We start from the raw sequence: 22830 nt of genomic DNA, 5'->3' as shown, positions 1-22830 counted from the left end.
GGTACAGGTGCCTCCCCCAGCTTCAGCTCAAAATCATCCCAAAGTAATAGGCAAGCTCTCTCCAAGTCCAGTTTTTTTTGAGTTAGCTTCACAAATACAGAGTGCAGTTCCAGCTTACTCTCTTCTCTATAAAAAAGAGGGCAGCTGCTTACGACATCCCACTCTTAACACAGATTGTCTCTTTCTAATGTCTCTTTCTGGAGAAAAACTTCTGCAGGAAGGAACTGGCATTTGGCGAGGACTGTTCACAAATACTGTATAAACATGATCTGCCCCAAGACAAATGATATTGAGCCTAAGCCACTTTGGACACCTTTTAAACCAATTTGCTCATGAAGAATGCTACTATATCCAATGTAAAATCAAGGAATAACATAAGATACAGCCCTGAATGAATATGCTGCATTCCTTTATTAAGTGTATATGGCATGCTTTTACACCTGTAATATCAGGAAACAATCTTTTGGTCTTGTGCAATTATTCTGTGTTTGTTAGTCTGCTAAAGTATTTTTAGAAGAGGTGGATACGGTGTACTCCAACCTAACATTTTAGTTATCTGTGCAATACTAGCTTCCACTCTTCAACACATCAGTCTAACAATACACTGTAATACATGACAAAACAAACTGAATTCATGAGACCCCCAGTCCTTCTGTGTGCTTATGTACACCATCAGTCACATTTCACTTCACTGAGAGTATTCAGTTGCACAAAGCAAAGCACATGATTTAATTCTTTGCTGGCTCAGAGCTACATGTCTGATCTAGAGTCCTCTGAAGTCAATGGAATATTTCCACTGATCTTAACAAACTTTGAATCAGGCCTTGAATGCACTTCACTGCCTTTGTAAACAACAAACAACTTACATACCAGAGAAAGATTATACTCAGAATGATAAAATAATATTACAACTTAATAAAAAATATACTTTTGAGAAAACTAAAATTAGTCTTGCTTGTGAGAATTATGAATCTGTTTTTTACACAGACAAACTCAATATATCATGACTGTAAGGGATAAAAAGAATAATTTTTTTCTCCCATTTTCCTAGTTTGTGCCTTTAACAGTGCAGTGCAAATTTTGTGTTGCTCATCTGTTTCCCCTGGTGTTTGTGTGGATCTGCTACATGCTTGCAGGGCAAAGAGGAGACAAGCAGAATGCAGTTTTACAATCAGAAAGACAGATAGAGAAGAATTTTGTACACCATCAAATTTTAAATTCTCTTTTTTTTTGGAAACAGATTTGGAGTGAATGATATTCCTATGTTAGTCAACTTTATGAAGAGTTAGCAAGAAACTTTTTGAACAAGGCTCATAATTGAATGAACAAAGTAAAAAATTGGCTGTCAAATCTATAGACATTTCTAAATGTTATGTTCCAGTTCTGTCATTAACAGAATAAAGTACAAAATTATTTACCTATGAGAAAGAGATTTAAATACTCGCTGCCTCCTAGACTGACAGAACTGAGGGAGAAGACGTAGTACCCTAAGCTCCCAGTGAACCAGATCAGCCAGACCGTGATGGTCCTTCTTGCAATTTGCCAGTTACAGAACAGGTCTAAGATGTTGTGCTTCTTTGTTGAGGACATGTCATTTTCACCCATTCTGCCATTGACTGGATCATCTTGTTGGACTGAGCACAGTTCAGAAACTTTGCAGGGAGTGTTTACTTTATTCCATTTTGCCATTGTATTAATCACTTTTTGTGCATCTTCATATCTTTCCTCTGACAGGAGCCAAAAAGGTGTTTCTGGGAGCATCCAGCAGCACAAGACAAAGGGAAGAGTTGCTATGGAGAGAAATATCTGATAGACCCACCAGGTCCGAACCAGAAATCCCACGAGTGCCACAATCATAATTCCCATAGCAAAAAAAGCATGGACATGCATAGAAGCCCAGGTTCGTGCTTTAATGCCAACAAATTCAGTCACATAAACAAAAGCCACAACCAGATAGCCACTTGAAACCTGGGGGTGTGGGAGAAAGAAAAGAAAAAAAAAAACAGAGTCAGTTTGGTATGTGCTCTCCTTGTACACCAGCAGTAAAAACAAAGAGTAACAGTGTTCCACATTTGTGTACGCTTAATTGCCACAGTGCTGGCCTGTCTCACACTGACAGAAAAAAGGCAACCCTGAAAACAAATCAGCTGGAGGAAAAGTTCACTCAAACCTTCAGACTGCCCAGACACTGTATTTAAAAATATGAATTTGGATGCTTCTCTGTAGTGGGGAACAGCCAGCAAGAGATACCTGAAAAGGAACCTAATTTGATGATGTCATTAAGCCCTTCCCCTCCAAAAATCAGGTCCCTTAATGACATCACAAACTGAATGCTCAGGAAAATGAGGTCCCCTGAAGTAATCCTCACTTCTGAAAATCCACTTGACCTTGGCTTTTAAGTAAACTATTAATAACCTGCATGTCAAGGAACTGCAAATTTACTGAGAGTTACCTTCCACACCCTTGTAAATGATCTCATTAAATCAAATTTTTTACAATTTTATATATATATATATATATATATATGTATATGATTATAGGTTCTCATATGTTATACAGTGAATGCAATTACTGGCATGTTCTGCATGATAGTATTTTTTATTGAATATATATATTATTGAATATATATATATTTCAATTTCTCTAGCAACATCAAATTCATGGTATCTCAAAACATTTCCAAACACAGCTAGAAAATATAGACTAGAAAATATTTCAGTATATTGTTTTGATTAATCAGTTTTCTGGTTGAAAATATGAAAGTTAATAATCTCTGATTCTGAACCCACTGAAGCTGACAGGAAAGTTGTGCTGATCTCAGTAGCACAGGCCCTAGAGCTTTAGGCCTGCGTCTTGCAAATCAGTCCCAGTGGCCAGTTAAAACCTGCAGCATTGGTCTGGTCTGAGCTTTTTGCTTTTCTAAACTACCACCGTCCCTGGCATCGACAGCCAAGGAAGTGAGTAGAGGGACTTCTTTAGATCTCACTGTTCAAGGCTAAAATTATGTCGTTTTTCCTGCTAGGAAATTCTTCTAAGCTCTAATCAGGCAAAGGGAGCTCCAGGTGCAAGGTTCTATCTTGACTAATGCGCTGTCAGCAGGAATAAAATAAATTATGTGACTATTCTCAAATATCTAACCCACATTAAATAAGTTACATAATTTTTTTTTTGTGTGATGGCATTCTAATTTCTGTATGCATTATGTGGTGAAAAGCTACAAATAGTACATTTTTGGCTGTAAAACAGTAATTTAAAATTGTTTAATATGTATAAATATTGAATATATATCAGATATGGAATGTATACCACACATATATATAAAAGTATGCGTGTAGGTATGCATAAACATATATACTGAAATACTCTTAAGTACAGCATAAAACATCTAGCTGTTGAACATATCTACCTATGTATTTAGTATTCCACTTACAGCTTAAAAGAGCAAAGAGATGCATAGAAGAGAAAATGTGCATCTCTCCTCCATCATTCAAAATGGTAGAGATAAAAATAATACTTATTATAGATTTGCTAGGTTAAGAAAAACTATACTCCATTTCTAACAATGAGGAGAAATGCAACTGCAGCTGCAATGCAGAATCCAGAGTTTGCTGCTCACACTTGGTATTTAATTACCAGTCCAGCAGAGGTTGGGATGGAGGAAGTACCAAACACTGCTTCATACAGACGCTTTCTATTAATTCAAAGAGGAAAACTGCTGTGGTCCAAGAATATTCAGACTCTCCCTGCTCTGCTGAAATAAGTGCAACAGATGGGGCTTTAGAATAATGAAGTAGGGGAGGAAATAATAACAAAAGGGAGGTTTTCCTGATAAGGGGTAGGAAATGACACATAAAAAGAGCCAGGGCGATCATCCCTTCTTACCATAGCAAGAAGAAAGCGCACAGTCACAAAACTGTAGTAGTCAAATGTGAAGGCCACTGCAATGCCAAATACAAACTGACCAGCACTTGTGAACCATATAACACGCTGTCTTCCCAGCCTGAAAATCACAGCAGTAATAAAATTATGAATAACCACAAACATTCTATTAAAATACACCTGCAACTCCAGAGAGCCTAGATGGAAGTTTAACAACTCACCACAGAAACTCTGGTTTAGTTACCTGTATTAATTTTTCAGTAATTCCAACTTCCAAGGAAAAGGAAGCTCCTATGAATGGAATGTGCAGTGAGCATTACGTATGTTCACCTCCAGTTTCAAGTTGAACTTCTGCATAACCGATCTGCAGATTTACTCAGTCTTCTTTATGAGGACATAAATCACTTTTTCAGATATTTTATATTAAGTAGCCTTTTGTTAATAATTTCTAACAAAAGTTAGCTGTCATAACATGCCATCTCTTGCCAAAGTAACAACCAATTTGGATAGTAATGAAAGGCTTCTGTAACATATCTTTGTACAGTTATTTAAAATTGAATTCTCTAATAAATGGCAAACACACAGTTCTGAATTTTCTGATTGCATCTCAGCACACATGCATCCATATACAAATACAGAAATGCAAGAAGATAGTATACTAATGGCAAAAAAACCATGTCAAATAATAGCTTCCTGTCAACACATAGTAGTTTCCAGTGTAAAAGAAGGGCATTTAGTAATAAAGAACTTCTATTTGTTTTTTTTTTTCTTCCTGTATCTCAGGGAGAAAATATCCAGAGTAGAGCCAGTTGTCCCTAAACAAGTGAGCACATGCTAAAGACTCTATTGGAGATTCATTACATTCTATCTACAAATGCTTTGTAATACAAAATGTGTGGAATCATTTTTCTTCCCTGATAATATTTTCTTGGGCTCTTACTATCAACTCCATTGCAAAGAGCTTTTCGCAAATGGAGATATTACTTTTAGACAGAGAGGTTGAGGACTTTCAGGGGTGTGGACTCCTTTGTAATTTTATTTTTCTGTGACTATTTGGTACTCCATTAAAATTCCTCCTATTCTTCTCCAACCTTGACCTGGAGCCATGCACATTTTATCTTTGATTCCTGCCAGAAAAGATCCCAGTGAGTCTTAGCTATCAGAGCTCTTCTGTTGGGAAATCTGTTAATTGGTAATGGGAGGAACACACAATCTTATTTCCCACCAAGCCAGGATGTATCAGAAAATAATAACTTTCAGCTGTAAAATCTACAGTTGTAAATCTGCAACTCAGAATGTGTGTATTGTCTTAACTAGCTGTCCATGGCTTGAATTAATGGAAATGAGAACAATATGATCCTAACCTTATAAATCATGTCTGAGTATTAATTTAAAAAGTTATGAATGATTTAAAGGGACACAAAACAAATGTTGGCTTTATATTCTGGTTTTGTGTTAAATATGGGTTTACAAAGCCTTGGATTGGGAGGCAGATTGATTCCATGTGTTCTAAAAGCCAAATTAAAAAAAAGTCATCATTACTTTTGCATTCCCATGTTGTAACTATCACACCATAGTGTTATGCTAATGAAGGAAAATCAGAAAAACACGCCTGATCTCCTTGTTCTGCTTATACTGTTAGATGTGGGATTAAATGTCATCCTCGACCTAACAGAAATGTCAGTCAACGGGCTCTTTTACAGAAAGAGAAAAATAACTCTAAACCAGCTTTCAAAGCAAAACACAGGTACATAAACTGCCTGAGACAAAACCAAGTACAAATGTAGCTTGGATATTTGACTGTCATATGGATAAAGGGGCATGGCTGAGTGTTCTCCTGAGGCAGGAATAAGTCTGTTCGTGTTGAGAGAGAAAACCAACAGAAACAGGAGGATACAGACATTCATCCTGAATCTCATTGCTTCTGAGTCCAGCTCTATGTTGGATCTCAGTGCGTGATCTGAGATAACATCCAGGGAGGAAGCATTGGACAGGAATGAGCTGAAGGACAGCCTTGGCACCATAAGCATGAGATTGCTTGGGATGAGTCCCTCCACGGACTGACTCTCCTTGTGCTCAAACAGAACTTTATACATGCTATTAAATAAGTGAAACTACAGCACAGCTCACTCACACCCATTTTTTTCTCCTATCTGGACTAACCCTCAAGAGACTGAAGTTTAAGCTAATTTTTCAGAGAAAAACTAAAATTGGAGAGCAAGGAAAAATAGGATATGGGTGTTTATTTTAAGAACGTGGGGCTTGATCAAACCCTTGAAGCCTTTCCATCAGCCCCACTGAGATGTATTCGTGACAGAGGTTAATTAACATGATTTTAAAATACATTACACTTAATCTTCTAGAAGGCATTCTGTTATTTATCATATTACAAATTAAAAATCAATATTTCCACCAGGAATCTCTCCTCGTGAAAAATGAGGTGAAAATCTACTCCCAGGTTTTACCATTGCTATTACAATGAGCTATTGCTATTTCTGTTAAAAATAAATGAATAAATAAACAAATAAATAACCTAAAGGCAAATACTAGCTGCCCAGGGGAATTTCAGGGATTAAGGCCTAGAACAATGGATGACATAAAGTACAAAAAAAATTCTAAAAGGAAATGACTTGCAAAGACATTTTAAAATTAGTACTTGCTATTGGAAAAAGATATTGAGTTAAACAGATCTGTGAATAAAGCAATATCCAAACTTCCTGAATTTTGAGCACATAATTATGAGTACACAGTGAGTGAAAAGAACAAAAACACATGGAGTTACTGCAGTCTGAAGTTACAGTTGTCAAAGGATAGCACTTTACCTGTCAGCAATGTCACCAAAAATCACTGCTCCAATCAAGACTCCAAGCATGAATGTAGGCTGGATTAATTTTGCCAGCCATTCTCGGTCACAGACCAGATCCCACTGCGTAACAACAGTGCTCTTCCACTTTGTATCATCATAGAGAAATCCATCAGAACACGAAAATACAGACTTGTTGCCTTTGTATTCATATGCCAGATCCAAACTGACTTCTCGTTTGGATCTGCTGCATTGATTAATTTCCCAAATTTCTCCATTTTCCAGCTGGACTACAACGTAGTTTTCTGTTGATGTCCATAGTGTCCAGATGTCCTGTATACTTGATGCAGAGGAGTTGTGGAAAAGAATATTACTCACATTTCCAGGGAACCCACATACGAAGTTAGGAGTAACAGCCATGAACACGGATGCTAAGTAATGGATACCGCATGACATAGCTTGAAAGACAGATGCAAAATAAACACATGCTTGAAATCTGTAAAGGGAAAGAAAAAATTTTACTGAAGAAAAGCCCTCTATACATGAAAAAAAAAAATCAATATAATTGTTTTGTAAGATCAGTAAATGGAGACATCATTAGGGTGTCTAATGTTTTGTTGTATAGTGCTGCTTCAATATTAGTTAAGCCCTGCAAGAGACCAAAGATGAGAAAAAGATCCACAGTAATCTATTGCCAGGAAATAAATGCTGCTCTCAGTCATGTGTTTAGTCATACAGAGAAGACCATTTAAAATGAAACAATTCTGAACTTAAGCACTTAGTTTGAAGCAACCTTCCTACCTCCAATTCTCTGTAGCACATCCCCTTAAAATAGGGCCTGAGATTACTTGAATGGTTAGAAAAACCAAAATGTTACAACTTCAGGTTCTTAGGGTTAGAGATATGTGCATCAAATAAAACAAAATAAACACATTACGCCCCTCATTTAATCTATTTGTATCTCTGTAATTGTATTTCATCTACCATCTCTCTTTATTGCCTCCAAAAGACAAAGAGAGAATACATGTAGACACAAGTAGAAGAAGATAGAATCTGAACAATGTGAAATGTTTTGTACCAAAACATAGCTGTGAAATGGGTTGGGTTTTGGCTTAAACAGGGTGTGCAGTTATCCGTTAAAGATTGTATCATAAAGCAAGCACAGTAAAAGAATGTTTTATGTGTAGCCTGAATTTCGGCATTTTAAACAGCTTTTAAGACGTGCTTGAGATGGGAGTAAATCTTAGTATAAAAATTACACGTGTATTCTGAATTTCAAAGGCTTGCAATGAACTCTAGTATCACTGTCTGCAAATTCTAGAAAGTTTCTGATAATTTAAGCATAAGGAGTATTTTCCTGAATTAAATGTTTAAATTGTGCATATAATTAGTACAACATCTATTCATAAAAAAACAAAATAGCTATGGTTTCTCCTCCCTTTTTTATTTCATGAGGGCTAATCAATTGCAATAATTTGAAGAAGCATTCAATGAGCTTCTATATATACATCCTTATTGCATATGCAGTAGGCCTTAATTGTATGAAACAAAAAGCAGATTTTTTTTTTAAATGACCAGAGGCTATCTCTGCTGAAGTCATAGGGAATGATGTCTAAAACCCTGTTACCTTGAAGTGTCTTGTGGGAAAAGTCAAAGCAATTCCAATATCTGTAACAAATGTGGTCTCTCGATGCTCCTCTCCAAAAGGTATCTAATCTAGCCTGGAATTCCCATAATAAAGATTTCAACAGTACATAGCCTAGGACTTTTAAATCATCTACCATCACAATTTCTAATTAATTTCTAAATTATCTTTAAGCAGAGTATTTAAATAGAATTTACTGGATACATTGTCCTAATGTCCAATTAACCTTTCCAATTAAACAGTTCCCTTGTATAACACACCTCCATTCACCATCCTCATTCTCCTTTGCCTTTTACTTTGTGATTTTTATGTATTTCCTTGGTAAATGTAAACCCAGTTGCCTATCCCGTTCTTCCAATGACATTTCATTTGACATTGTTGTTGTTCTGATGCAGTGCTTTTCATTCCCCTTTCCCTTAACAAAAGCTCTATTGACTGTTCCACAGCAGTCTGAGTGGGTTGAATTGCTAAACCCACCATGGCAGCTCAAAAGCTGGCTCCACTTCCCTCTTGAGGATACCTCAAGGCAATCCTCACACAGGTGCCCTGCTGCTCTTTCAGAATGAAACTGAGAGATATGGTCAAGAGAAACAGAATGTAACCACAGTAACCCTCAAATCTACCAATCCCCTCTCAAGAGAACAGCTTCTTGCAGACTAAGTAGCTATCCATAAAGCAGAGCAAGGCTGAAACGGCTCTGAAAGGTTTTTAGGCTATCTTGGACCACAAAAAAACAAAGGTTATTTTAAAATGTAACCTTTGTCACCCTATTGATGCAGACAAATATGGTCAACAACATTTTTTTAGTTCCTCTTCTCTAATTTCATTTTAGCCGTTCCCATCAAAAGACACAAACTCATTTTAAAAATAACAAAGCACAACCAAATTCAACAACTTGGGCTATTGTTGCAGTATGCAGAATGCCTGAAATCAGGACAAGAAGACCTCTAGAAAACTGGTAAATTAAACCCCTAGAAGCTGTGCAGTTACATCTTCTACTACAGGCGGAACCAGGTTCCCCAATATTTGCAACATCTGTCATTATGCATCAGAAAATTGCAATGTCAGATAGCCCAACTGATATTTCCCAGACAGAGGAAGAAGGAAGTAATTGCAAACCATACATACTTCTTGAGTTTCCCAATTAGTTCTTGCAATACAAGAAATATCAGGTTCATAATTTCTCTTCTGCCCAGTAAGAGTGTGTAGGAAAAATATATTTATACCCTTTTTTGTTGGAGAGGCTTGTAAGGATACAGACTGAGAAGATGGCATGAAGCAGTGGACTACATTGATTTTTAAAAACTGAAATCCCTAGAGTATCACCAGGGCTATGATTTGGAGCAGTTCTAATTAATCTCTGCTCTAACTACTCCCTTGAGAGTTTTATCTTAACTCTTCCTGAACACTTCTTGTGATCATACTTCAGTAACCATTTTGACAGACTGCTCCACTGCCAAATCTTTCTGTCGGAAAGTTTCTCATTAAATCTAATCTCAATGTCCCCTTTTCAAATGTAAAACTATTACTAACTTACAAAACACCCTTCTGCAACCTTGAATAAATCTTTCTTGTCTTTTATCACTTCATTGTACAGAATTATCAGTTATCCCCCTCCAGTTACTTTCTACAGCCATACAAATTACAATTCATTACCCTTTCCTTTTCTTTATGTCCTTTCTTTGTTTCCACGACTATAAAAAGCAGTAAAGGATTCATTTTAAAGAAATTAATAAAGTGTCATGCCATATTTCACCTATCTTTCAAGTGTTTAACTTAGTACTAGATATAACTGATTATTATAAAAACATTCTTCCCTTTCCAGTGTTATGAAAATATTATTCAGTTCCAACAAAGAAATCCACTCTGTACCATTATTTTTTCCCCTAATTTCCAGTACCAATGCTAAGCAAACACAAGAAGTCAGATAGAATGCCAGATAGACATTAATAGACATAATCTATGCTGCATATGACTTCATTTAACAACAGGAAAACGTGTTTTTACAGCAAAATCACACTAGTGCTGCAGAATTTTACAGGATGGATTGCACTGCAGTTCTTAACGTCTGACTGCTCAACAAAAGAGCCAAGGAGCCCGCAGGGGAGCAGGAATAGGGGAGAATAAGGCCTAATGTGAAGTTAGCAAAGTATTTGGAATCACCAGTGTCTGAAGACATTCCACACCACACTAATGGGCTGCTCCCCTGCCTGTAGAAAGTATTTACTGCTCTCTCCAGTAAAATTCCACACTGGGCTGGCTAAGCCTCTCTCAGTATATATACGTACACAAAACACACAGAAAATATCCTGAAAGCCCTGTTTTGCCATGAAGGCAAAGTTCATTGCAGTGTTGTAACAGCAGTGTTGTAACAGCATCCCCACTGATGCTAGATTGAAAAGCCCAATCATAAGAGCTGCTGACTATCTTCTCTGGGTAGGAAGAGTTTTTCTTCTAGAAAGGTCAAGAAACTCCTTAACTTGCAAGGTTACCAAAAAGGAATTAATCAGACCGTTAGTGACAACATATAGAAAGCATGTAGGGAGGATGATACATGGAATGGAAAAATACTACAGGTGCATGGAACTTTGCTTTCCAGAACAGCTGATGATTGAAAAGGGACAAAGACACAGATCCAGCCTCATGGTAGACAGAGGTTTGCTGGAACAGAGGTTGAGGCAGTAGAGAGTGCTGAGTGAGGAAGAACATAGAGCTGCTGCTTTCTCTATGGCTAGCCTGTGATCCCTCCCTTCGAACCTTTGGGTGCATGAGTTTCATCTCAGACCTCTTGTTGTGGCCATGTTGATGCTCTTCCCCAGTCTTAAAACCCTGGGGCAGCTTCTTGGCCCTTGCTTATGCGGTGGCTGAGCAGCTTCTCATCCTCACGGGAGGAGGCGGTGCTGGGGGAGCAGAGCAGGTCCAGGTTGGGAAGCCTGGAGCAGCCCCCACAGAGGCTGTGCTGGGGCAGCAAGTCACAGCAGAACCTATACAGATCATACATTTCACTGACCCTGAGGCACAGGTTAAAGTCTATGCTGTCCTTGATGTCTACTGTAAATTATTAGCTCTTTTCCAAAATCCTTTATTTAAGAACACCAAACTGATAAGAAAGCCCTTAAAAGCTTAAATATCTCTATTGCAGACAAATATGTACTGTAATCATTTTATTAACCTCATCGAACTCCATTTAAAAAGTTAGATTTCCCTGAATAAAGAAATACTGTTGCTCATGCATCAAAATGGTAAGAAAATACCATTGCGGAAGCAATAAGTACTACTGAAATTCATCAAAAAAAAGCAAAGTCTGCAATTTATTTTTCCAGACTGATCTCAAAAAGGACAATTTTTGACAATAGTATTTTATATGCCACTCATCTTCCCATACACGCATTAGATTACACAACATATATTGTTGCAAACAGTAATTTTCAATAACATATTTTACAGTTGTTTTTTTTTTAAAACACATGCTTTTTTCAATTTTTTAAAATGCTCTGTGAACATGATGACTGTCCTAAAAGGTATGATAATTTCTCTCAGTGTTTTTCCATCTCTTCAGTGACTTGCCATGGGAAATAATTATTTGGCAAGTACATTTTGTCACTCTTGCCAGGAGTGTCAAATATAGAAGTCAAGAAGACTTTATAGGTTACTGCTCCAGTATAGAGACACTTAATGAATGCCAGAAGTCAAATGAGCCTAAAACTATCTTCACAAAAACTTGAGCAAGACACAACATGAAAATGTTCCAGTCTTTCTTAAAATATTTCTGTGAAATTTCTCCACAGTTTTTTTCTTTTTTTTTCAGTTTGCTGCTCATAGTAAAAAATTATTTTTACATTTTCTATTTCCTCTGCACAAGTTTTAAGATCTCACCAGTATGAAAAGCACTCGTAATATCATGTCAGTAGCTGAATTGAAGACATATTCTTCCACAAAGGCAATGAACTAGATCTCATACCACTGGTGCTCTGGCTGTAGTCTTATGACACAACATCTCTGTGGCACTGTCACTGCAAAAGATTTCCTCCCTTCTCTTTTCCCACTGTTTATTCATCCTCTGAGACACAGTGCTCTACCCTCAGCCACGGTGGTATTTTTTTTGTGGACCATCTGTGAATTTTGTGCGGGAAACAGATCTACCTTGAATAAAAAAGTCAAAATAGACGATGAATACAAAAAAAAACCCAAAAAAACCCACAAACAACAAGCTAGATTAGTTGCTCAATCTAATTTATATTACATTTATGTAAATAATCTGCACCAGTCTATTTGAAAGATGGCAAATCTGGTGTGCAAAAAAACTTGAAGTACACATTGCCATATATATTTTGGAGACTAAACTCCCAGCCTCACAGTACTTCTACCATTGTCAGTTACTGCAGTGCACAGCAGGGACAAAACTTGTTGTCAAACACTAACTTCATGTTAAATAAAATGTGGTTCTGATAACATTTCCTTGTCTGTCTATCAATGAAAGAGGGGTATTACTAGATACTCATCAAAAGCTAATACAAACATTTGAAAATCATTTTACTGTAGAATAGACTCACAACACTGTTCTGTGATTAGCAAAATACTTGTACTATTCCATCAGCTTTACAAGAACTATTTTTACTGCTTCTATTCTCAACCACCTCATTAGTAAATTGCTTAAGTCAGAAAACACAGTAAGTTTTTGTTGTGCAGTGTACACTCGACAGGATGGATTCACTGGAAAGAAATTTCCAGATATTTACTATTTCTGAAAGAATTTGTGTTCAGTAACCACTTTAAACTCTGTATTTCATGCTGATTTTTTTTAATGTGAGCAAAGCCATTCAGCATTCTTTCCACTCTAAACCAAAAAGCTATGATGCACTTCCACATTTATTTTTTGAGAGGAAAGGAGCTGAATGTGACTCAAGAGTATTTTGGCTATGATGCAGTGATACAGATTTGGAAGCAGCCTTAAATATACAATACAAACATCTTTATTTGACTTCTGGTGTCAAGAATAAACTTCCTTCCCTCCTAAGGGGAGTTTAAACTATGCTAGGACTTGGTCTCAGCCCACATGAAAAAGATGGTTATTTCCAGAATTTGTTTTCAGAGGTAGAAGATGCTGTGTTGAATGTCCAGTTTAAACATATCAACAGCACAGATGCAACAGGAATAAGGAAGCCTATGGAGATCAGGAAGACCCCAGGAATTATATATCATCACTGATGACAACGTGTGCATCAACGTGCAGTCACCAAACAGCAGACACTTACCAAATCATTGTTACAATCATTTAAATTTGATTCTCTGAAGAATTCACTTCTATCCCATTAAGCTTATGCATGTTTCTCTTTGATTGAGACAAGTCCAGCATTTGTTCACTAGAGTTAAGAAGAAAAATATGTTGGCTGTTCACTACTGGACATTTGGTATAACAGCCTAGATGAGAAAGTCAATCAGTGTGAAAATAAAGAATTAGTGCTACAGAATTAAGGGCCATCCTTTTAATAATTTTTTTTAAACTAAATAGAACAGTTCTTAATGTTTGACTATCTAAATCAGGCACATTAGATTCCTGTTGTCACCTGTGACAAAATAATCTAGTTGATAAATATTGCTTGGTTTAAATAGTTACTAAGTTCAGTAGCACAGCTTACACCTATAGACTCACAATAGAGAGAGCAGCTGCTGTTAAAGATGCTCTGATGTTTCTTGCTGCCCCTCTGCCAAGGGTTACTGCCCCCAGGGGAGAGCCAGACAGAAGGATGGTGTGTTCATGGCTCAGCCACTCCAGTGCAACACCCAACCTTCTCATTCAAATGGAGTGAAACTGGGCAAGACACAAAGGCTCTGGATTTGCACCAAGCTACACATAAACATTACACTTTTGACTTTCCTGGGAAAGTAGCCTCTGATTAAGGGGAAACACATCATTGGCAGCAATTCTCACACCTTTTGATGGCAAAGCTGGAGTCAAGTCTATTTTAATGTAGTTACCCACTTGTCTTTTCTGCTTTAAATGTGTTAAGGGTATGTATCAGGTAATGTAATTAAAAAAAGAACACGAACATGCAGTTTGTAAGTTATTTAGCTTTGTTTTGGAGTTATTTGGCCTAGTGTTAAACACAGCAGAGTGGTTACGCCTGAACAGTAGTAACACTTCAGGCTCTATACTTGGAAGTTTCTATTCCGGGAATGGCATTTCTATAAACATCTACCATTTAGAAAATTAGCACATACTCTGCATGATATATTACCAGCATTACTTCTCACAGGGAGAACTCAATTCCAGTTTCTCTGGTAACACTGTTTTCTTTTAGTCAGCCTCTCTTTTGTGGACAAATCCAAATTAGGTATTTCATTCTTTTCCCTGCTGTACCATTTCCATCGGCAAATCATTTCACATTATAACCTGTAAAGTGTCTAACAGAACTTAAATGTTTTCATTGAGATTCCATCTAATTATAGACATAGGCAGTACTTCACGTATAAACTATTAAATTTCATTCTTCCTTTCCCATTTAGGAAATCAGATGTTTTCTGCTTGTTACATTGCTGACACATTGGACTATCTTCAAACTATGAAAGTTTACTTTTATTGTATCCAGTTTTTTTGTTCTGTCTATAATCCTGAATTAAAACTAACTCGTCATAATTATGTTCTTGCTTCTTTGTTATTCTGTTTACATATTTCTATTGCAAAACTCTGAGTCTGGTGTAGCTAAAGATACAAAGGCATGGATTGAATATCTGCTTCACAGTGGTGAAAACTGTCCATTCTGAAGCAAAGAGCAAGTCATCAAACACCAAACTATTCTTTAAATACTAGTTTGCAAAGTAATTAAGCCTTACAGTTGTCACAGTTATATTATGCCTTTTAAGAACTCTATTTTTTTGCTTGTTTCCTATTCATAGTAACACCTAAGAAGATTTGAATATAGACAGCTCATTTTCAGTCTGAATTCTACATAAATTCTCTACATACCATGCCACACACTGTTAAGCGTACTACCCAAGGCTTTAAATTTCTGTATTGGAAATTTAATTCCTTCCCACTTGGAAAATGATTGTAAAATTTCTTACTATAACAAGTTTTTGAAAGTTCTCATGGGAAAAGGTAAAACAAGTAAGAAATCTGGTAATTAATTTAAGAACACTGGACATCACTTTCCTAGCAAATGTTTGTAACCATTCCTGCACATACTAGTATCTTCTGAGATTTCAGTTAGAAATAATAAGGACTATTAGCTCTATGGATCAACTTATGCTTAAATAATTTCTGTAAATACTTGATAGAAATGTCATGGAATTTTGGAGTGGTCTATTGTGTCTTTCTTCCTTAATATAAGCAATTATTTTATCCATAGCATTACTTTTGCAGCCTAGAATATGTTTAAGTTGATTTGGCCTATTTCTGTGGGCTACCTAAAGCATTATTTTACCTACATAATGTGTCATTTTACTCTCCCTGACTCCATTTGCAACTGTTACAATGTTCTTTGCTAATTCTGACTTTCACCCCAGTGACTCTTCATCAAGAGTGAAACTGAAAAGCTAAAGCAGATACCTTTGTCTTATTAGCTTTTTATGAATATTTCACTAAAACAAAATATCACTTAACAAGATGCTACATTTAGGGAATTAAGTGTCAAATAATACCGTCTTCTAAAACCTGGGACATGGTCAACATGTAAATCAGGGCATCCCTTTAGAAAGGCAACTCAGTTTGAACCATAGATTCTTTTCTGCCAAAGAGAATATTGCCAGTTGCAATTCTACCTGTACAGAATCCTACACTTGCATTTCTGTAGCTCTACAACTTGAAGAAAGGGATTCAATTTAATGCACAGTCTAGTATGTTCTTCTATTAAACTTGGGTTTGCTTATGTATGGATTGTTTAAGTACATCCATATTTAGCAGCTGTATTCTACATTCAAAAAGAAATTAGCCTCCACACCAACAGCTTTTCTCTCTCTGTGTAACAGAGTAGCTTGTATCTTCTACAATGTTGCTAAAGCCCAGTTAGGACATGGAAGAGAGTAAAATATATCTCCTTTGTTCCTCTCTTTTCAGGAGTCTACACTGATGACCCACCAAGAGCTCATCAGTGCTTGCAAGAGCTCAGATTAGTATCCCTGACAGGCAAGGCAGGTTATCTCTAAACCCATATAAAAAAAAGTTACTGAGCACAAGAGGACTTTCAGCTTCTTTTGCAGGTTCATAGCTCACCTTCCCTCCGAACTGTACCTCTTCACCGCAAATGTGTAATCTACTCTTTGCCTAGAAGTCCTCAATTCTTCTCTCCAAAGGATGATGGGAATCTGCCCCATAATGAGACATTATTCAATGATTAATTGCCACTGGAGAAGTTTCAGTTTGCTTTGTTTTAATAGCAGCCTGGTCATGAACTTCTGTCCAGTTTTTGCTTATTTATATCCCCTTCTAGTTTCCGTACTGGATATTGGTTTCGCTAGCCTATGTCTTCACAGGACAAGAAAAATGTTTCTGCCTTGTCTGCTCTAAGAGATTTAGACATTGTAGAGTATATAAAATAGTATGAAATGAAGAAAATTTATTTAATAGATCTTGGATATTTGATATACTGCCTTTGACTTTAACCAGACTAAGAGTTTTTCTACAGTTTCTCTAAAAAAAAAGTAAAAGTCTTCATGGCATTATTGATCTTTTCAAAGGAAAGTTGTTTCATTAATTTTATTGGTCATTTATCTCTTCCATGATCAACAGACAATATTTTATATTGTTCTTGATTTCTCAATGGAAAGCAACCTTTTCCTTTCCTGTCATTCAAGGAAGGTGATTCTACTGCCTTCCTCTTTAAACTATTAAAATTGGAAGTAATTTAAATTAAAAACAAAGAAATGCAAATTACAGATTTTGCTGTTGCCAAGGCTAAGAATGTACTTTGTCTTCTTATTAAATATACTCTATAATGTGCTTTTACCTGATCATAATTTCACAGTACTGTCATGTTCTTTCCTTGAGTGCCATTTCTCTTATGGTATCTCATACAAGGGAATGATCGGCAATAATGCTATATTCTAACTTTACATAAATATTTGCAAACAACACACAGGTCCCATTCTCCACAAGAATAAATAAGCTGGATTCTGTTCAGACCTACCAGAATTCTTCTACATAAATCTACTTTAGTACTAATTGCCTCCTGTATTCTCAGTGGGTGAGACAGAACTGAGGTTGGCTACACTAATCTACAAAGGATGACAGTTCTCCAAGGAGCTTAAAATACAGGTGTAAATGAGATAAGGTCCCAGTTGCTCTGACCCTGGGACTTACATGAATTATCTCTCTCAGAAGGGTCAAGCTGTAACAACTTTACGGTATTTCACCAGTTCTAAAGATGCAGAAAAAAAAATCAAACAACAATTTGTTCTGGAATATGAGACAGAAATATAAATTATTTAAATGAAATGGGGTATAATCAGTATAATCACCATATATCCAATGGCCTTGTGTAAGAGAATGCTTTTGGATATTGCTTATCTATTATTGCTTGTTTTTCACATTTCGTAATTGACTTTCTCTCTTCCACTAGACAGACATCCACCAAATTATGTATTACATCATGGTGATGGATATGGAAATATTTATTTATAGAACAAGGGCTAAATGAATACTATTAGTAATATTTTCTTATTTTTCATTTTCATTTTCATTATGCCTACAATTGAATGGCTAAACAAATCTATTTTTGCCTACTCCTAAGTGATGGCAAAAATCTTCCTTTTTCCTCCTCAGAAAGTTGCAGAGTTTATTCCCACACTCTCTAAAAACTGGGGATTTCCACATTTTCAGAACAGGCTTGATCTCTTTATTTCTCTCATCTTAATGCTCTCCACAATTCACCAAAATCAATCTTTACTGGAGTTACCTGTATCCAAGAACCTGAAAGCGAGGATTGCTGATGGAGAGTCAACGTAGCAAGCATTGTAACGACAGTACTGTTGCATACATGACAGTTTTTCTGGTGTGTGACAAAGAGAAATGCAGGGATCTCGGTATCTGCTTCGAGTTTCTTGAGACACTGGCTAATGCTGTGACACAGACAGTGTCCTGCCACACGCATTTCCCACATCCCAATCTTCTAGTGAAGACTTAAGTGGTTAATTCAGGTTGAAAGTAAAGAATCTGCATGTATGCTGTACACTTGGATGCAACATCCTGTATACAGTATGCAATCCATATACATTTACAGTATTTCTCTAGATCCCTTTTTACCTTGTCCTAAACCACTATGTGAAGTAAGACAGATAAATCATGCCCTTAACTGTCCAATTGTCCCTCTTGACAAGGTGATAATTACAGATGTCTGAAGTTTACACTACAGGCCTGTAAACATAGAGAGATGAGCTCACTAGTGCCTTGATTTGGATAGCTGACTCCCCACACAGCTAGAATAGACTTATACAGATAGAAACTTAGATCATTCCAAATCTCTTTCACAATTTAGAGGAGAAAAAAGTCACAATATAGCTGAAAAAGTTCAGACTGTCACATATAAAACCCATTTAAATGGTGCTGAGCCCCATCCAAAGAGTGATGATGATTGCTTTTTATAGAGCAGCAAATTATTCCCATTTCCTTGAGGCACCTTTTCAACACTTCTTTTCTACTTCTTGTTGCCTTATTGGTGCTTCCATACTCTCCAGGGTTTGTTCCTGCCTCAGCACCACTGCTGTGGCTGCACCTCTAATGCTGCTACCTACTACTAATGCCTCCAAATAATAGGAACAAGAAACCTAACTTCACCTCTGGATAAAAACATTTTCTTGAGGAAAGGGTTCAGTCTATGATCCAATGGATGGTACTTCTAAATTCCTGAAACCATATTGTCTTTGCATGTGATTTTCAAAGAACATCTGCTCTGAGTGAGGTGATCACTCCAGTCTGGTTGTTAATGTATGATATTAAAGTATACATTAGCTCTCTAGGCAATTTCAGTAATTTTCAAAGACAGATGAGATTTCTCTCCAAGTATATGGACAGTTTGGCAGATCAGCCATCATTATTAGTACTTATAAATCTCCGTCTTGTACAGTTTGTCATCACGCTTTTTCCAGTCTTGACCTTGCAGCCAAGATATAGCTACATCAGCAGTTATCTGCTCTGGCTTGCTAATTTTTCCATATTTCTGAGAACTTGAGACTCTCATGTTCTTGCTCAGCTGCTATAGCTTCCTGCCTCAAGCTATCTTAAACATATATCTGTATATATAGTAAATACATAGCTGTATTTGTACTCAGTTCCATTCATATTGTGTATCGCAAAATGGTGGCACAGAAATTTCCACAGAATGTGCTAAAGGCTTCTGGGGCCTTAGAAAAATCTAAATTTAATGATGTTTTCTACTTGTGTGATTTTACTTCCTGCAATAAACTGGTCAAACTTTCAAACTGGTCAAACTTTCAAACTGGTCAAACAAATATGTAAGGTCTTTTATAAAACATTTCCTTTCAATTTTGAGATATCTTAGTACTGCTGAAAATTATGACTATTATGAGAAAATTATTGACAGAGCTTTCATAGGAGTTGTATCCCATTCCCAGGCATTATATTACAGGGAACGCACTGTCCAGTCATTATGTATTTAATTTTCATTCACACCATAATATTTCAGGATGAAACAGCTGATCGTCAGCTCCTTGATGTGTGTGATAATTGCCTTATGCTGCCATAGCTGCGTCCATGCTACAACTTTATCTAGAAGCCACCCTGGGGGGGTTGGCAACATTTCAGAGGTGCAGTCTGAACCTCAGCAGCTGGTTTGCAAATCATAATTGATTTACTAGGTTTAAGTTTCAGTGTTATTTGCACTGCAAGTTTTAGCCTTAGAGAAGTAATGGATAGTACAAGTGTAATTTCATCCTGCTTTTATTTAGTCATTTTTCTATTATTTTAATCTACTTTTAAATCTAGTTCTATCTAGTTCTAGTTTTCAATCCAAAAACAGGCATGCCACCTCCAGGCTGAGGTGGTTGCCAGCACGTTCTGAGGCAGTACATTTTTGTCTATGCAGATTTTGCTTTGCACCATCTCCAATATGACCCGGATCCCAGCAAATACACTTAGTACCTCTTGCAGACCACACTGTTAGTGCATTGTCACCATTATCCCAGAGCACTTGCCAGTATCCAGCTTTGGTTCTGAGTCTTGAGAGTATTTCCACTTTTGCCTAGTCAGGCATAGATAATAAGACCTTTGTTTAAGCTGCTAGAGTTTGGTCTCTGAAAACACATGGGTTGTCACGCTTCTCCAAGCCATTCAACCAACAGGATTAAGTATAATTTGCAAAATATCCGGACACACGCACCCCAGAAAAGGGGGGAAAAAAAGAAATGCAGTCATGTCCACTTATTTTATCCTATGAACATTTGAGATGAGCACAGACCGACTCAGATGCTATCATATAGCATACTTATGAGATGAAGAACACTTATGAAGCACTTCTGTCAACCACCCCCCCTGAATAAGAGCCAAAGGAGGACTAAGATTTGAGATTCTTCTGTCTGGCACATTCTAGTAAATAGAAACAGATGTCCACTGTTGATACATTTTGAAAACTGAATGACAGATATGTTGCAATAAAGCTTTCCACTGTATAAAGTAGCCAGTATATGGGGGAAAGAAAACCTATTTTCTTTGAAAACAATCTCTAAACCACAGCACTTTGTTCATCTTCAGGAAACTACTCAAAGCTTAAACAGAAATTCACATTATATTGTTTAAAAATATTGATTTTGTGTAGTATGTACTAAACACTTAATGTATTAATATTTCAGAAAAATCTTGTAATGCTTCCATTTTCTAAGTTAAGGCTAATCTGTTCAAATGCGATTGCCTGTTTCTCCATACTAACTTGGAAAAGGAAAATCAATTTCTTTGCACATCTAGCAAGCACACTTCTCCACACAAAAAATGTATTTTTGTTGGGAAAGAACCTTTCAAGACAGCTGTAAAATACTTGAGTTAGAAAAATCATTGCTTGAAAATGTTCTTATTTTCCTTTTGTAAAAAGAAGTGGTGAGCATGATCTTTGAGATACTTGGGACTCTTTGTTATTTGATACAAACCAAGAATTTCTGGAAATAACATGTACACAGCACAATTTGCAGAAGATGTAATCTGATCACACGAGCTGTGAGCTTTGTAACAAGAGAGTGGACAAGGGCAGCAGCATGAAAATAGGAGCCTGGAAAGGTTCTGAGGTGTGAAAAGATTAGACCATTCGGTGTAGGGCTTTAGAAGTGAACCAAGAACCCTACAAAGGAGGTCAAAGAGAAGTGGCTTTAATACTGGCTGTTCAAACATTGCTACTATGGCACTGACCAGCAGTGTCTGCGTTGTAGAAGTCCACTGAAAGAATCTCTACAAAAATCAAGCCAGTTTTTGAGCTAAGCAGAATTTCTTTTCTCTTTATAAACACCAGAAAAGTTCCAGGGAAATTAACAGAAAATGTTGAAACTGCTGATAAGTGTATTAATCTCTACTAAACTCCATGTTTGGCTGAAACATCCAAATAGGCAGTCTGTCCCTCCTCCTCACAGCAGCCATTGCTAATCTTGGTTTCGACTGCTTCTAAAGTCCAAATTGTAGCAACTCCACTGACGAGGCAACACGTCTGTAGAAGACAACAATGTAAAGATGTCAAAACCTGAATACATGAACATTTCAGTAAAGAACAGAATTTTTTAATTTATTAGATAATCTAACTGCTAGTAAAACATATTGTTTATAAAACCAACATTTGAAAATCTAGGTAACTTACTCGACTAGGTAAAAGACAGAATAATCCAAAGGAAAAGGCAATCTTTTCAAAAACTCCAGAAATACTTTATTATAAAACCTGGAAATAGCGTCAGTGACACACAATCTTCCCCTCTCTCCCTGACAGTTTTCACCACCTGCTTTTAGCTAAAGCATAAGCCAAGATTTGAAAACTGTTAATCACAGGGAAAAAGCTACGTACCATGTAAGCTGCATCTCATAGCTACCAGACGTTCCAGCTAGGAAACCAAATCCTTACGCTCATCCACACTTACCATAAGGGGTACCTTACCAGATTTCTCTCTAGACAGCTAATCCTGATTAGATCATGTCTCCATTCAGCACACTGCCATGGTGTAGATCAGAGCTACAAAATACATAGCCGGTTTCTCATCAGCAACCAGATAAGCAAGTTTGGTATCCTTCTGGTAGACTAAAGTCACTGAAGTTATTTGAAGTCCTTTCGTTTACTTGGGAATTAGATGTGCTAGCAGTGTGAGCCAGCCAGTCAGGTCCTAAGGCTCGCCTACCTACTATGCACACACTGAGTTACCAACCTTGTGCCCATTAGTCATGTATCTCCTTTCCCAGCATGGGGCCTGCAAGTGACAGCCAGTGTCTGTGCCTGGCTTTACCTGATGGGCCCCTGAGAGGGTTTTTGCAGTTGGAGTGGGTGGGCAGAAAGGGGCTAAGGCAGGAGGCTGAGAGGGAGAGCCC

The 22830-nt window shown here is 37.0% G+C and overlaps 1 protein-coding gene across 7 annotated transcripts in view; it reads right to left on the bottom strand.

Annotated features, from left to right (window-relative positions):
* LOC116783940 (solute carrier family 22 member 16-like) overlaps positions 1–22830 on the bottom strand; it is a 52401-nt gene that overhangs the window by 26598 nt on the left and 2973 nt on the right. For 4 of the 7 annotated variants that reach the window (XM_032681970.1, XM_032681973.1, XM_032681967.1 and 1 more), the window contains 3 exons: positions 6702–7178; positions 3883–4000; positions 1419–1968 (listed from right to left, as the gene is read on the bottom strand). In XM_032681970.1, coding sequence (XP_032537861.1) covers positions 1419–1968; positions 3883–4000; positions 6702–7178 — 1145 coding nt within the window. Of the gene's footprint in view, positions 1–1418; positions 1969–3633; positions 3752–3882; positions 4001–6701; positions 7179–12288; positions 12471–13582; positions 13679–22830 lie in introns of those variants that run through there. The other 3 variants (XM_032681969.1, XM_032681971.1, XM_032681972.1) reach the window with 3 other exon arrangements.

The sequence above is a fragment of the Chiroxiphia lanceolata genome, chromosome 3, assembly GCF_009829145.1.
Source record: "Chiroxiphia lanceolata isolate bChiLan1 chromosome 3, bChiLan1.pri, whole genome shotgun sequence".
In the NCBI taxonomy this organism is placed as follows: Eukaryota; Metazoa; Chordata; class Aves; order Passeriformes; family Pipridae; genus Chiroxiphia; species Chiroxiphia lanceolata.
Note: the sequence above shows the minus strand (reverse complement) of the source record. Positions and strands in the feature narration are given on the sequence as shown.